General features: G+C 43.4%; 1 protein-coding gene across 1 annotated transcript in view; it reads left to right on the top strand.

The window, feature by feature from the left end:
* Positions 1-10,978: 10,978 nt before the first annotated feature.
* The window catches only part of dlgap1a (discs, large homolog-associated protein 1a), a gene marked incomplete at its 3' end in the record, with an annotated part of 124,620 nt that continues 119,945 nt past the window's right edge, over positions 10,979-15,653 (top strand). Inside the window, exon 1 of the mRNA XM_079244090.1 lies at positions 10,979-12,491. Coding sequence (XP_079100216.1) covers positions 11,082-12,491 — 1,410 coding nt within the window. The 5' untranslated portion in view covers positions 10,979-11,081. The remainder of the gene's footprint in view (positions 12,492-15,653) is intronic.

The raw sequence follows: 15,653 nt of genomic DNA on the forward strand, positions 1-15,653 counted from the left end.
CTCCTTGCAGCACACCCTCCAAACTGGCATGACATCCTCAGAAAAAAAGACCTAATTTGAGATAATATCTATGTGACAAGAGTTTGTATATATATATATATATATATATATATATATATATATATATATATATATATATATATATATATATATATATATATATATATATACATGGTGGTGTACAATTAATATCTGGCCCATAAGATCATTTAATGTCTTTTTTGAATGGCGGCAATATGAAGCGCCAATAATACACAAACTATAATTCCCATTATGCAGCGCAATAGCTATCTTATTGAATGAGCTAGCTGGGATCATTCCCACGTCAACAACACCAGATCGTGGTGCACTTACTTGGTAGGTCTCACACACAAAAGGTGATTTTATTTTGAAGGGCTGAGAGCAGAGTTTGGCCAAGGTTTTTGATGGAATGAAGTAAAGTTCTCATTGACTTCAGCATCCACCGGCCCATCCTTTAATTTCAAATTTAAGGTAGGTCCTAACAATGGCCAAGGGAAAAGTTGATTTGGAGAACCGAGTCATTCAAAACTGGTGGGATAATGAGTATATGTTTACTGACATTGCCGGTAAACCCATGTGTTGCATTTGCGGAGGTATTGTGGCTGTAATTAAGGAGTATAATCTAAGACGGCACTACGAGACAAAACATCAGGACAGGCTAAAACACGTGAATGCAGAGCAGAAGCTACAGAAGGTAGAGGATTTCCCAGAAATGGATCATGTGATAAACACTGTAACACAAACCGTAAACTTCATTAGAGCCCAAGGTTTGAATCACCACCAATTTCAGTCGTTTTTGCAGGAAATATATTCAGTTTGGTGACGTGCCTCATCACATGGAGGTGCGGTGGCTGAGTCCGGAAAATGTTCCCAATCAACTTTTTGAGCTGGGTGAAGAAATCTGTCAGTTCATGGACAGTAAAAGAAAAATCTCCACGGTTCTGCAGGATGAAAAGTGGAAATGCGAGTTGCCGGTTCTGGCTGACATAACCGCGCATCTCAACGCCTCAAACCTTCAGCTGCAGGGACGGGAGCGCTTGATCACTGATATATACGATGCAGTGAAGGCATTTCAAGTGAAACTGCACTTATAGGAGACACAAATGCAGTAATTCAACTTGTCTAACTTTCCCCGTTGCCAAGTAATGTTGACCCAAGTTAGCAACACTGTGGGGCCCGCACAGTTCATTCGCTTCATTCTTTAAGCAATGCCTCAGCTTTGTCAACATGCAGCTCGAACCTTGTGCATGTTTGGCAGCACATACATGTGTGAGCCGCAGTTTTATTCTGAAAATGAAGAAAACGTCACACAGAAGTCGTCTCACAGATGAGCACCTGCAGTCCATCCTGAGAATCTCCGCAACACAGAACCTAACCCCAAACGTAAAATAACTTGTTGCCAAGAAAAGATGCCAAGCATCAAGTTCTAACAAACTGGAATAAGAGCAGAGAAAATGGAATGTTTTGATATGTTAGGATTTATTTATTTATTTATTTAATTTTTTTTTTTTGTCTTGTCCAGCATTTAAGCAGCAGAATGATGGTCTGGATGCTGTGTTCTGCTGAGCAAATTTACTTTGCCAAGGGGAGCATTACTGGTATGATGATCCCCTTGATTTTCTGGATTTTTATTTTATTTCTTTATTTATTTTGTATAATTGTAATACAGAGTTTCTACTGCTAGACCAGACCAGAGAGGATAGGAGTGACAGAAAGACAAAGGGAAAGAGAAAGAAAAAACCTTGTAGAGAGAGAGGAAAAGAGAGAGATAGAAAGAGAAAGAAAGAAAAAACAGACATTTGCATAAATGTGCGCATATACACCCATACGCATTTGCCTATATAGACGCATGTACCTACATATTCAAACACGGACACAAACAGGCCAATCTTAGATTCTTATTCCCCCTGCAGAGGACTAGACTATCAACTGTCAAGAGCACCATAAACTATCAGGTAAAATATAAATGAGAGACAAAGAAAACTTGCTGCTGTTAGTGAATAATCCTGCACACAACCCAGTGACTGTGTCACATACAGAACATACAGAGTGGAACGTGTTCAGAGAAGAGAGATCATGCCAATGTGACCCCGCCCACACAATGTGACTCCGCCCACACAAAGGCAAGAAGCAGGCCAGGAGGACCCCGAGACCCATGTGGCCGGTAGCCACCCCCAAGCACAGGATCCAACCACCCCACTCCAGAGCCAGCTATGGACCCACCCGGGAGGCAGCGGAGGGGAGCCCCAGCCGGAGTCCCCCACGGTCAGGGGGAACAGGCCCCAACCGGCCCAGACCGGCAAGAACCGGCCCCGCTGGGCACCGGCCGCCCAGGGCAGACAGAGCACAGGTCCCAGGGCCCCAAGCGCCTGAAGGCAACTCCCACCCCCGTGGGCAGAGGGTCCAGCCCACGCCAATGGAGTGCCGGGATCCCCAGACTACCGCCGAGTGGAGGCCAGGCCACCCGTTTGCACCAGCCGCACTCCCCAGGCACAAGAACCCCCCACACACACACATACACATACACACACATACACACACACACACAGACACAGGCATACACAGACACCCACACACATACTCCCACACACACACACGTACCAACTCACTCACATACTCCCTCCCGACACACACCCTACCCGCCCCATCCATTACCCATGTTCCATGTCACACTCCCCTACCCCCCTGCTCCACTCACATACTCCCTGAATATCCCCACCACACCCCAAATCACCCACTCCTTCCTACACACACACACACTCCAACTCACCTTTCCGTCTCCATTCATACCCTACCCCCTAAACGTGCCTACACCTCCCATCCCGTCCCTCCACCTCTACACCCCACTTGCATACCCCCTTTATTCACACACACCCGATTGCACACTCTCCCACCCCACCTCCACTCTACCCATACAAACCTCCCCTCCACCTCTACTCTCTTACATTCCATCCAGAACTTAATCCGTTCGCTCCCACACGCCCTTATCTATATGTTAGGATTTAAACTTTTACTTAAAAGCACCATTTTCATTTTAAGATTTTTTTTCCAGCGTGTTCATATTTTTCTGTATAATGATGGGAGATAGGCTCTTTTAATAGAGAGCAAAATATTTTAAGTTTATTTATTTTGGAATGATAGGGCTCTTTTGTATCCTGTCTATTTTGATTTATATTCATGTTAAAAAAAATGTAATTTTAGTCTGTTCAATAAATTTTTGTCCTGCTCGGCCCACAAACTATGTATGCTTTGAGTTTTTGGCCCCCTGTGCATTTCAGTTTGACACTCCTGCACTAGGGGTTCCCAAACAGAGTAAATCTCCATAGACTCTCATGTTAAAAAGACCAACTTTATAGCAGAAATAAACATGTTTACAGCCTGGTACAAAAAACATTTTAGGTTTAATAGATCAGGTTTACCTTCATGACAGCTGTGGGGGGAGTGAATTTTTTTCTAACTCGCCCATTTAAAAGTAATTTAATCTTAAAATTCAGCATAATTATGGGCAGGTCCTGTTGATTGACAGTTACCTGATATCCTGCTGAAAGAAAGCAGAGTGTAAAACAACCATGGTTTTTAGCAGTGTGATTTAGCTTTAGCCCACTTACCTCCGTTAGCTGGTTAGCACATGTTAGTTCCAGGTTAGATCAGTTAGCTCTTAGCTAAAGTCAGGTAGGAGTTTGATAAAAGTCAATCATCCACTTCCAGGCTCACAGTCCCCCTCTCAGCTCTACCTCTTTGCCCATTTTTGTATTTTCTGGGAGAGAAGTGACACTGTGGACAGGAGCCTTGATTAAGCAGTTGTTTTTTTTTTTTGTTGTTTTTTTATGTCATCTGTTCATTTGCAGCAGCATGGCACTTCTGGAATATGTTCATGTTTAAAGTGTGATGTATTTTGTCTGTATGGAAAAATGCAACAGAAAAACAATGCTGCTCCAGGTAACGGATTAGAGTAAAATACACATTCTTTCACATTACTCACCAAAAATTTTGAATATCACTGTATAAAGTTATTAGACTCGTTAATAGTTGCTTTTTCTTTCATTAAACTCAACATACTATACTGGAAAAAATCCCTGATATAGCACAAAAGTGCTAAGTTAGTACTGTAAGTCTACCGCGTGCATCAGTGTAATGGATGTATTACAAAATTGTGGCCTGTGCCCTATTCTATTCTATTCTATTCTATTCTATTCTATTCTATTCTCATTTAGCAGACACTTTTATCCAAATTGACTTTTATCTGAGAGTGAGAACACAAGGAAGAAATCAAATGCTAGTCCTAAGTCCAGGTGTTGACATGTAGTGCTGTAGGCAGTACAATTTTTTTTTATTCCCTTCAATCACTGCAATAGACCCTCTCTTAAAATATTAGAAACATTAGATCCCTGAATGTCATCTTGGGCACAGTTTATTAAATTTTAGTTTGTTCCAAAGAACTGGACTCAACTGGAGCTGAGTAGACAAGGACTCTGCAGATCGGACAGAGTTTGGCAGGTTGTGGAACAACAGAGGAAAATAGTCTGGCTGGTGATTTAGTCCTGCGTTGTCATGGTAACACTAGGCGTCCTCCACTGGCAGAGCATAACTATGAAGATGGAGTGTAGCTCTAGATGAAGGAGTGAAGGTTGAAAGGAGACATTTGACTTATTGTTTTGTAAGCCAGAAGCAGAGTTTTGAATTTGATGCTCTGCAACTGGAAACCAGTGAAGTTTGTAAATTGTAAAATGATTAGCAGCTCCTTTTTTGGCTGGTTGAAAGACCAGATGTGCTGTTGCATTCTGGATCATCTGCAGAGGTTTAACCGAGCATGCAGGCAGATTGCCTGAAGGGAAATACAGCGATCAATGCGTGTAACGACCAGAGCCTGAACTAAAAGCTGTATGTAGTGTGTTCAGATACGTCTGATTCTCTTGATGTTGTAGAGAGCAAATTTGCAAACGTGCCTGCCCCCCTCACAATCCTCAACAACACAGTGTCTATGCTGGAAACCTCCTGGTTTATGGGAACAGCTATCCCTTGGGACCTGTAATGGACTATCAGGTCTGCAGAGAGGATAATCGAGGTTAACCTGCCCCCCATTCAGGACTTGTATCTGTCCCGGGTTGGAAAAAAGGGCGGGTAACATCTATGGTTCTAAGTCGGAGGATTTAGTCTGGCTGGTTTAGACAGCAGAGGACAAAGTTATCTAGAGAGGAGGCGAGAGAGGAGCAGAGTGTTTCAGTAGCCTTATTAACAGACAGTAAGAAGAAGTCTGAGTGGGAAGGGAGGGTGGAGGAAACCTCATCAGACAGCTGTGTAGGGCTAACACATCTCAAGTTTCTGTGGTAGGAAACCAGTTTTGGAGCCTTTGTAGCATCATGAAAGAGGTCTGAGAATGTGACCAGAAAGTGGTCTGAGAGGTGCAGTGGGGTGACTGGCAGATCAGCTGAGCAGCAGTTTCTGGTCAGTACCAGATCAAGATTGTTGCCAGCTTTGTGTGGTGTCTGAATTAGTTTGAGATCATAGAATGTCTGCAGTGATGATGCAGAGACTTTTATCGCATGATACTAAAGTGATGAGCAGGTATCCATGGGACAGATCGAAGTGAAGTTCCACTTTTTAGAAAGAAGAATTCCCATACTACCTCCTTATCCAGCAGAGTGACGTGTTTGGGTGAATTCTGCATTGACAGAGAGGGAAGCTGGAGTAACTGTGTTTTCTGGATGGATCCAGGTCCTGAATATCTGAGAGATTTATGAATAAACCAATGAATTTGGTTTTATTTACTGTGGGCTGACAGTTACAGACACAGAAGGTAAAAGAAAATGTGGCTAGTGTGCATGATATTGCACACTGGCCAGGTTTTGCAGATTGTCTTGTGTATTGGAGACACGTCTCGGTCTCTACCCATATCTGACGGGGATGTGTTTGTAGCACATTATGTATTATTAGCTTAGTTGTGTTCTAGTAGCTGTATGTGCCTTTGCTCAGTGGACCTGTGCACAAAGACTCCCAGGTCACCTCGACTACTACGCGCTGACGTTGTGGTAGCGTGTGTCACTGCGGATTGCTACGAGCCGTTGGCTCCTTTAACTTCTTTCTAACGTCTATCTATTGTTAACCAACCACTCACTTTCGCGCACAATATCTTCCCAAACCACTGTTCTATATATTGCATTTATTTTTGGGATCTTTGGCTGTCTGTTTACTGACTTAAACAGCTCAAGCACTCGGTTTTAGCATGGCTGCTAGCTCTCTTCCCACACCCCGGTCCCCTGCCTTTTCTTGCTCGGTGTGTCTGATGTTTAGCTACTCCTCCGCCTCCTTTAGTGATAACGGTAGGTGTATTAAGTGTAGCAGCTTGGCAGCTTTGGAGGCGAGGCTCTGTGAGTTAGAAAGCCAGAGCGGGCGACGTCAAATCGTATTTGAAACTGCTGGCTAAGGCTAAACGTAAATACCGTAAGATTGTAATTCACGTCAGCGGTAACGACAATCGGAGGTCACTAAAATTAATGTTGCTTCGGTGTGTAACTTTGCCAAGAGCATGTCGGACTCCGTAGTTTTCTCTGGTCCCTTGCCAAATTTAATCAGCGATGACATGTTTAGCCGCATGTCATCCTTCAACCGCTGGTTGTCTAGGTGGTGTCCCGATAACAACGTGGGTTTTATAGATAATTGGAGCGCTTTTTGGGGAAAGCCTGGTCTTATTAGGAGAGATGGCATCCATCCCACGTTGGATGGAGCCGCTCTCTTATCTAGCAATATGGACTCTTTTATTAGTCAGCTAAATTGACAACTCAGGGTTGGGACCAGGAGGCAGAATTGTAGTCCTACACACTTTTCTGCAGCTTCCCACCTGCCGCCGCCCACCCAAAACCCCATTCCGACCTTATACAACTCCCCAGCAGTAAGAATTAAACAACACAAAAACACTTCTGGGGTTAATAATGGAAACCTCCTAAAAATAAAAACAATAGATCTAATAAAATCTGAAAATAAGACAATAAAGTGTGGCCTACTGAATATCAGATCCCTCCCAAATAAGTCTTTATTAGTCAATGACTTGATAGGTGATCACCACATTGATTTATTCTGTCTTACGGAAACCTGGTTACAGCAAGAGGATTATGTTAGTATTAATGAAGCTACGCCAGCTAACTATTTAAACTTTCACATTCCTAGAACTACAGGCAGAGGAGGAGGTGTTGCAGCTATTTTTCAGTCAGAATTTTTAATTAATCCTAAGCACAAAACTAACTATAAATCCTTTGAATTCCTGACATTAAATTTATCTCATCCAAAATGGAATTGAGAGAAACCGCTCCTTTTAGCATTAGTGTATCGCCCACCTGGACCTTACTCCGAGTTTCTGACCGAATTCTCTGATCTCTTGTCTGAGTTAGTGCTGACTACTGATAAGGTCATTGTACTAGGTGATTTTAATATTCATGTTGACCATGAAAATGATAGTTTAAACATTTCCTTTAGCTCTATTCTAAACTCAATTGGGTTTTCACAAAATGTCCATGGAGCCACTCACTCTCATGGTCATACTCTTGATCTGGTTCTAACATCTGGTATTGAGACTGATAAGCTCAAAGTTTTTCCTCAAAACCCTGTCTTGTCCGATCACTTCTTATTAACCTTTGAATTCACTTTATTTGATTACTCACTGACCAAAAAATAAATTCTACTATAGTAGATGTTTATCAGACAATAATATTACAAAATTTAAACAATCACTTAAATCAATTTTTTCCCCTCTACCATGTGTTAGCATGACTGAGAGTCCCCCTTTAAGCCTTACTCCTGCTCAGATTGATCAACATGCTGATACTATAACAGCTTCAATGCGTACAACCTTGGATAATGTTGCCCCCCTAAAGAAGAAGAAATTAGGTAAGATTATGAAGGCTCCCTGGTTTAATTCCCAGCTTCGAGCTCTAAAACAGGCGTCAAGGCGTTTGGAAAACAGATAGCGATCATCAGGATTAGAGGAGTCTCGCTTAACCTGGAAAGAAAGTTTAATTGTATACAAAAAAGCCTTACGTACGGCAAGAACAGCTTATTATTCATCATTGATAGAGGAAAACAAACACAACCCTGGGTTTCTTTTCAGCACTGTAGCCAGGCTTACTAGGAGCCGGAGCGCTGTGGAGCCATGTATTCCTTTCTCATTTAGCTGTGATGATTTCATGTATTTTTTCAGGAATAAAATTGATACTATTAGAGATCTAATCCACAATATTCTTCCTTCTACTTATAATGTTGAGCCTGTTGTGGTCTCCGAAGCATCCTTAGAACCAGGATCTAACTTGTGTCTAAATAGTTTCTGTCCTGTCCAACCCTCTGAATTAACTAAAATAATAGCTTCATCCAAACCATCCACCTGTATCTTAGACCCTCTCCCAACGAGCCTCTTTAAGGACATTTTCCCTTTAATTAATACATCACTACTAAATCTTATCAATATGTCTTTAGTGACAGAATATGTACCACAATCATTTAAAACTGCTGTAATCAAGCCTTTACTTAAAAAGCAATCTCTGGATCCAGAGGTGATAGCAAATTATAGACCTATATCTAATCTCCCGTTTATGTCCAAAATTCTGGAGAAAATTGTTTCAGCTCAGCTACATGCCCACCTGAGCAGAAATAATTTATTTGAAGAGTTTCAGTCAGGATTTAGAGCTCATCATAGCACTGAGACGGCATTGGTGAAAGTTACTAATGACCTTCTTATGGCCTCAGACAAAGGACTTGTGTCCGTACTTATCTTGCTTGATCTTAGTGCTGCATTTGATACAGTCGATCATAACATTCTGTTACAAAGACTAGAACAGGTGATTGGAATTACAGGTACAGCGTTAAGCTGGTTTAAATCATATTTATCTGCTAGACTTCAGTTTGTTCATGTAAATGACAAGTCCTCCTCACAAACTACAGTAAGTCATGGAGTTCCTCAAGGTTCTGTACTTGGACCAATACTCTTCACACTATATATGCTCCCTTTAGGCAAAATTATTAGACAACGTGGAATAAACTTTCATTGTTATGCAAATGATACTCAGATATATTTATCCTTTAAACCAGATGAAACAAATCAGCCCGATAGGCTACAAAATTGTCTCATAGACATAAAGACTTGGATGTCTAGAAATGTTCTCCTCTTAAACTCAGATAAGACTGAAGTAATTCTCTTTGGATCTGAAAAACTCAGAGCTAAATTTTCCAGTTTTGTGATGAACCTAGATGGCATTACTTTAGCTTCCAGTGCTACAGTGAGTAACCTTGGTGTAATATTTGACTCGGACCTGTCCGTTGGCCCACATATTAAGCAGGTTACTAAAACAGCCTTCTTTCATTTACGTAATATAGCCTAAATTAGGGACATTCTGTCTCAGAGTGATGCAGAAAAACTGGTTCATGCTTTTGTTACTTCAAGACTAGATTACTGTAACTCTCTATTACTGGGCTGTCCTAAATATGCCCTGAAAAGCCTTCAGCTGATCCAGAATTCTGCAGCCAGAGTCCTGACCAGAACCAGCAGGAGAGATCATATTTCTCCAGTTTTAGCCTCTCTTCATTGGCTGCCTGTTGAATCTAGAATAGAATTTAAAATCCTTCTTACATATAAAGCCCTCCACAACCAGGCACCACTATATATCAAAGACCTCATTGTTCCTTATATACCAAGCAGAGTACTTCGTTCCCAGACTGCAGGCTTACTTGTGGTTCCTAGAGTCTCAAAGAGCCGAGCAGGAGGCAGAGGCTTTGGTTATCAGGCCCCTCTCTTATGGAATAAGCTCCCAGTTAGTGTTAGGGAAGCAGACACCCTCCCCACCTTTACGACTAGGCTGAAGACTTACCTTTTTGATAAGTCCTATAGCTAGGGATGGTTAGCATCCCTTAGTTATGCTGCTATAGGTTTAGACTGCTGAGGGACATTTCCTGACACACTGAGCTTCTTTCTTTTTCTCTTTATCGCTCTCTTTAATCCCCCCCAATAACAATGTTGCATCATTAACATGTATGTCTCCTGTCTCAGCAGGTCTCCCTGGCCGGGAGTAGCAGTTCCTGTTGTCTGTTGTCTTTCTGTCCTCTTCCCCCCACACAGCAGAGGCAGATGGCTGCCTGTCCTTGAGCCGGGTTCTGCCGGAGGTTTCCTTCCTGTTAAAAGGGAGTTTTTTCCTTCCCACTGTCGCCAGTGTGCTTGCTCAGGATGGGAGATTGAGTTGGACTCAACTCAATCTGTTGGTTTCCTTATATAGGCTATTATGAATTGGCCTTCATTATGTTTTCCCCTCTGTCTGTAAAGTGTCTTGAGATGGCATCGCCGTGATTTGATGCTATATAAGTAAAGTTGAAGTGAATTGAATTAAACCTTTTGTGGTCTTAATGCAACATGGGATGATATGATGACTGACACCTCGCTGAAACTTCAGTCAACCTTGACTGCTGAAGTACCTGAAGGTGACACAGCTGATTTCACTTTGCTTGATTGCAACCAGCTGAAACAGCCTCTTTCCGCTTGACCTGAGCAGTAAACAGAGAGTGTCACCAGCATTACAGAGTCACCGGTTGTTGTTTTTTTGACAGAAGTGCTCACAACAGTCCAACACCCTCAGTGCAAACAATAACTGGAAACAATGACAGAAACTTCAGCAATAACTCACCTAAACTTACTGAACCACAATGCTTGAAATCTGTACTTGTTCTACTGAAGTTGGACAAATTCCTACTGTATGCCCCAATAAAACAACCTGTACACCCATATTGAAAAATACTAAAAAGCAAGCTGAATCTTTAAATGTCTTTTTCTACAATACTGATAAACTGGTTCACATCAGGACCTTTCCATTCCAGGATTTCGGATTAATTCTAGCATGCAACCTTAGTGTAACTTGCTTCATGTTGCACCTGCATTGCCTAAGCTAATTTTGTGCTTCCCTCCTCCTGTCTTCCAGAGTCTGCTGCTCTCCTCCCAGGGACAGTCCTCTGCAGCCCTTCTCTGATCACAGGCCTGGCATCTCTCATACATTCATTCCTCTTTCCATTCATCCATCTTTCGCCCTGTCATGAAAGGCCTTTCAAGTAGTCGGAGTCACCATCATGTGATCTCCTATGAACCAGCATATGATCAGCTGGGTCACCATGTTGACCGCAAGCCATTTTTGATCAGTCAGATGGACATGCCAGTGCCCATACCCCTGCCACATCCAGCTGAGTTGTCCTACTACAATCCTCAGCGTACCTCGTACCCCTCTGACAGCAACAGCATTGTCCCATATGGAACCTTCCCAAGGAGGTGCCACTCCACCTCCTCATCTCACCATCCTGAGGTAAAGGATGAGTGTATGGCCATGGTACCCTATGTAGGAGGAGGAGGAAGAGGGGGAGGAGGTGGAGGAGGCTATGGGGGTAAAACACAGACTCAGGTACCAGTAAACTTTGCGGACACATTTGATCATCAGCCACCGTTTTCCAGAGATGGCTACCACACCTTACAGTACAAACGAGGAATGTTGGGCCACAGTGGGGGAATGGGGCCCAACGACAACAACGACAGCCCTGGGCGGATTCGCCACTTGGTCCACTCTGTTCAGAAACTCTTCACAAAGTCACATTCACTGGAGGGGCCACACCACACACAGTCATCTAAAGGGCCCAATAATGGGAGCGTTAATGGTGGTGGTGGTGGCGGAGGAGGTGGTGGTGGTGCTTCAAGGGCCAGCCCAGAGGGTGTACCTCCACCAATGGGAGTACGCCACAGGAAACGCAGCAAGAGCCGTGAGCGCTGTCGATCAGCGGAGCCCAAGCATCGAAGCCACCACCACCACCATCCCCAGCTCCACGGCTCAGCATCTGCTCCGGGCTCCGGATACTGGAGCTCAGATGACAACCTGGAACGGGAGCTGTGTCTCTACCACCCTCATCACCACCAACCTCCACCCTCTCCCTCCCCATCAATTTCCCCCTCTCCTATTGCAATGACGATGGGCCGGTGCCCTGACAACAACCCTGACAAGTTCCCCCAGACTCCCCTGCCAAGTCTTTCCTCCTCGCAGTCCCAGCAATACTTCATGATGGACCCTCACAGCATGCTCAGTGAGCATACACACTCTCATGCACGCCATGGCCACATTCACCACCACTCTGCACTCAAAGCCTCCCGGAGCAACAGCGATGTGAAATATGCAGCGTCGTCAGCATGTGTGCCAGTTAGTGTAAGCAGCAATAACAGCAGTGGCGGTATCGGTGGAGGAAGTGGCCCCTTGCAGCCACTGGGTCTTGTGGACGGGCCCCTTGTGAAGAAAGGGGCGTGGTCATCAAGCTTAACGGTGAGCAGGGCCCGAGAGGTCTACACCAACAACAGCAGCCACAACCAACTACAAGCCAGCGCAGGATCCGGTAACCTAAACCTAGATAGAGCTCTAGTCAAATCTAAGAGCAGTCAGCAGCAGGACCGCTCTTGCCATTTCTTACAGGTAAATAATTCCTCCCTGACTCCCATCCAAAACCAGTCAGTTCACCCCTTTCTCCTCTGTTGACTCCCTTTTCTCCACCCACTTATTCTCCTCACCAATGTTTCCTCCAAGCCAAGGGTTTCCAGTCTTGAGGGACTTTGTTTTTTGTTTTTTTTTAAATTCATCCTATGACTTAACTAATGCATGTTTTTCTGTGTTAGAAAACACAACCAATCAGACAAGTGAACAGGGGGCCATTGCAAAGTTTTGAGATTCTAACTTTACCGAGCAGTTTGACAGAGGGCAAACTCGCCGTTACACAAAATATGATTTAGGTAGCAGTGATATAAGAAAAAAAAGATCTGTGACTGATTCATGACAGAAATCTTTGGATATTTCAAGATGCTATACCTACAGAGTTGGATGAAATAATACAAATACATTTGTAAAAAAAAAAAAAAAAAACTTAATTCCTGCATGGATGATGATGGTCAGGCTACAACAGGTTACATCACCCCAACCAATGCAGTGAGCGGCTTCTTATCTCTTCAACAAGCATGTGGAAAGACACATCCTGTTGTCGAGGAAAAGATGTCCGTGCGTTTCAGAAAGGTCAGATCATCAGCATGAAGAGAGAAACAACATCTGTGGAGATGCAGAAACTACTCAAACTGGGTTCAGAACTCTCCAGGGCAGCATTACACAGCAGAAGGAGGAAATGTGGTGGAACAGCATCCTGGATGAGTCCAGGTCCCCCCTGTTCCAGACTCTACATGTGGTCTGAGTCCAGATCCACCCTGTTCCAGACTCTACATGTGGTCTGAGTCCAGATCCACCCTGTTCCAGACTCTACATGTGGTCTGAGTCCAGATCCACCCTGTTCCAGACTCTACATGTGGTCTGAGTCCAGATCCACCCTGTTCCAGACTCTACATGTGGTCTGAGTCCAGATCCACCCTGTTCCAGACTCTACATGTGGTCTGAGTCCAGATCCACCCTGTTCCAGACTCTACATGATTCGGATTCAGGTTCAGGTTTGGGTTGCTTCGGAATATAAATGGGAAGTTTGGGATGGCCTGTTCTGCTGTTGTGCAGACTCCCATAACTCCCAGTGAGTTCCAGTAAGAGCTCCAGTCGCAGGATGCTAAAGTGCTGCAGCTGTTGGCTCGTTCACACGGCACTCGGACTTTTCTCTCTCTGATCGCTGCCTGTCAGTCCGAGCAGTACAAATCTGAAACTTTCCCATGTGGCACCAGATCAGAAACATTTCCAAACTTTCAAACCACAACAACAAAAAACCAACAGAGAAAATAAGTTTATGGAACTTTTTCCGGCCCTGATTGCAAAGCAACTTCTAGACTGAAACACATGTCATCATGGAGCATCCATATTTAGCTCTGCAAGCCCACGTTGCTGCGTTGCCATGACAGCGTCCACGGTGCGTGAGCGACACTTCAGGGCTGTGTGCGGTTCAATAATAAATAATAATGTAAAACAATCTGATTTGAGCAGGCGACAGCATTTGAGACCTGCAGTGTGAACGCAGCGTGTTTCCCGACCGCTCAAACTCCTCGTTGCTTTCCAATGGCTCCATATTCACCGCAAAGATATATATTTATTCATATAAAAGTACATTTGCTTTAGGGCTACAGAGGAGTTCCTCAAGTCACAGCCACAAAAAACAGGTCAGATTTTCTCAGTTCACCAAAATGGCTGTAACTTGTTAAATAATTCCCCTGTGGTGATTCTAACTGGGATTTCCTCCAGCTGCAGCTGCATGGTGGGAAACGACGACTGGACGTAACTGGCTGCGGCTGAGGGCACACTGCAACATGAAACATGACCCAATCTTCAGACAGCTTTGTTCGTCTGCTCTTTCCAGATTTCTTCCGCAGGACCACCAGTGGATTGTTGGAAACACAGAAAATGCCTTTGATAAGGCAGAAATTAGAGGAGGAGAAAAAAATCACTTATTTATACCAACAATCAACGCTGATACCGATGATATGATAATGATGCAGCCTGGGCTTGTAATATTAACAACGGAATTCTACTTCTTCTTTTGAAATAACTATTTAAGCAAAAAATTAGTTAGTGGACCACATTCCTTCTTAACATAGTAAAAAAATAATATATGAATGCACGTCTGGTGATGATCCATCAACGTGAGAAATGAAAACATTCCTGAAGCTGTTTACTTTACTATCAATATTCAATAAGTGGGAGAAATTCGAATGTAATAATTATCTGATTGACAGATATTCTAAAGACTTTTGTCTACATTTTCCAGTCCATGATCCGGTGATGTAACTTCCTGCTCCTCTCTAAATGTCTGGTGTTGGCTGGCTGTGTCGAGGCCCATCGGCTTACCATTACCTGCCAATGTGCAGCTAATCCGCTGCTAAATAGACTCTATGCAAATGTTTCACTCCAACCTCCTGCTGCTGCATTCCGTCCTGTTATTTAGTTTTCCACTCATCTCCCTGTTAATCCGACTTCTCATAACCTGATTACTGACATCATGAGGCTGTTTACATGGAGACCAAAATTCTGGGGCCAGTTGTTGAAACGTAATCTGATGTGTTTCACTTATCAGATTGCATCGAAAATGGGTTTGAAAGGTAAAGGAGGAGTCTGGAATCAGGTTGGATTATGTAATCCAGTCTGAGTTTCCATCTAGATGAAGCCTCCAGTTTGAGTTGTTCTAAACTCTTTCATAGGATCTGGATAACTAAGAGGATTATTCTCATCACAACGGAGTTTGGATTTTAAATCTCACTTTTTTTTCATTCCTGTTAATCTGGATTTGATAATCTTGACAACTGGGAATCTGGATCAGGATGATCTAATCCTGTGCTGCTTTGAAAAACCATCATAAGAGAAAGATGGATTACCAGAACCCGGATACAAAAACATGGGATTTGCACATCTGGATTATTCTGATCCAGATTCAATCTTTTGAACAACTGGCCCTGATGATTATATGATAACTAGAGTTATCGGATTGTGCCAGTGTTCATGTAGACAGCGTGATCTGATTATGCTAGATTTTCCCCAGTACTCCGATAGTCTTCATGTATGTAGATCTGTGCTGATTTATTTAGGGTTTTTTTCCCACATCTGGTCTTGAGATAAAATCTGCATGGACATATCATCTGCATCGTCATGACAAAGAGCAACTCT

This window comes from Telmatherina bonti (assembly GCF_933228915.1).
Source record: "Telmatherina bonti genome assembly, chromosome: 7".
In the NCBI taxonomy this organism is placed as follows: Eukaryota; Metazoa; Chordata; class Actinopteri; order Atheriniformes; family Telmatherinidae; genus Telmatherina; species Telmatherina bonti.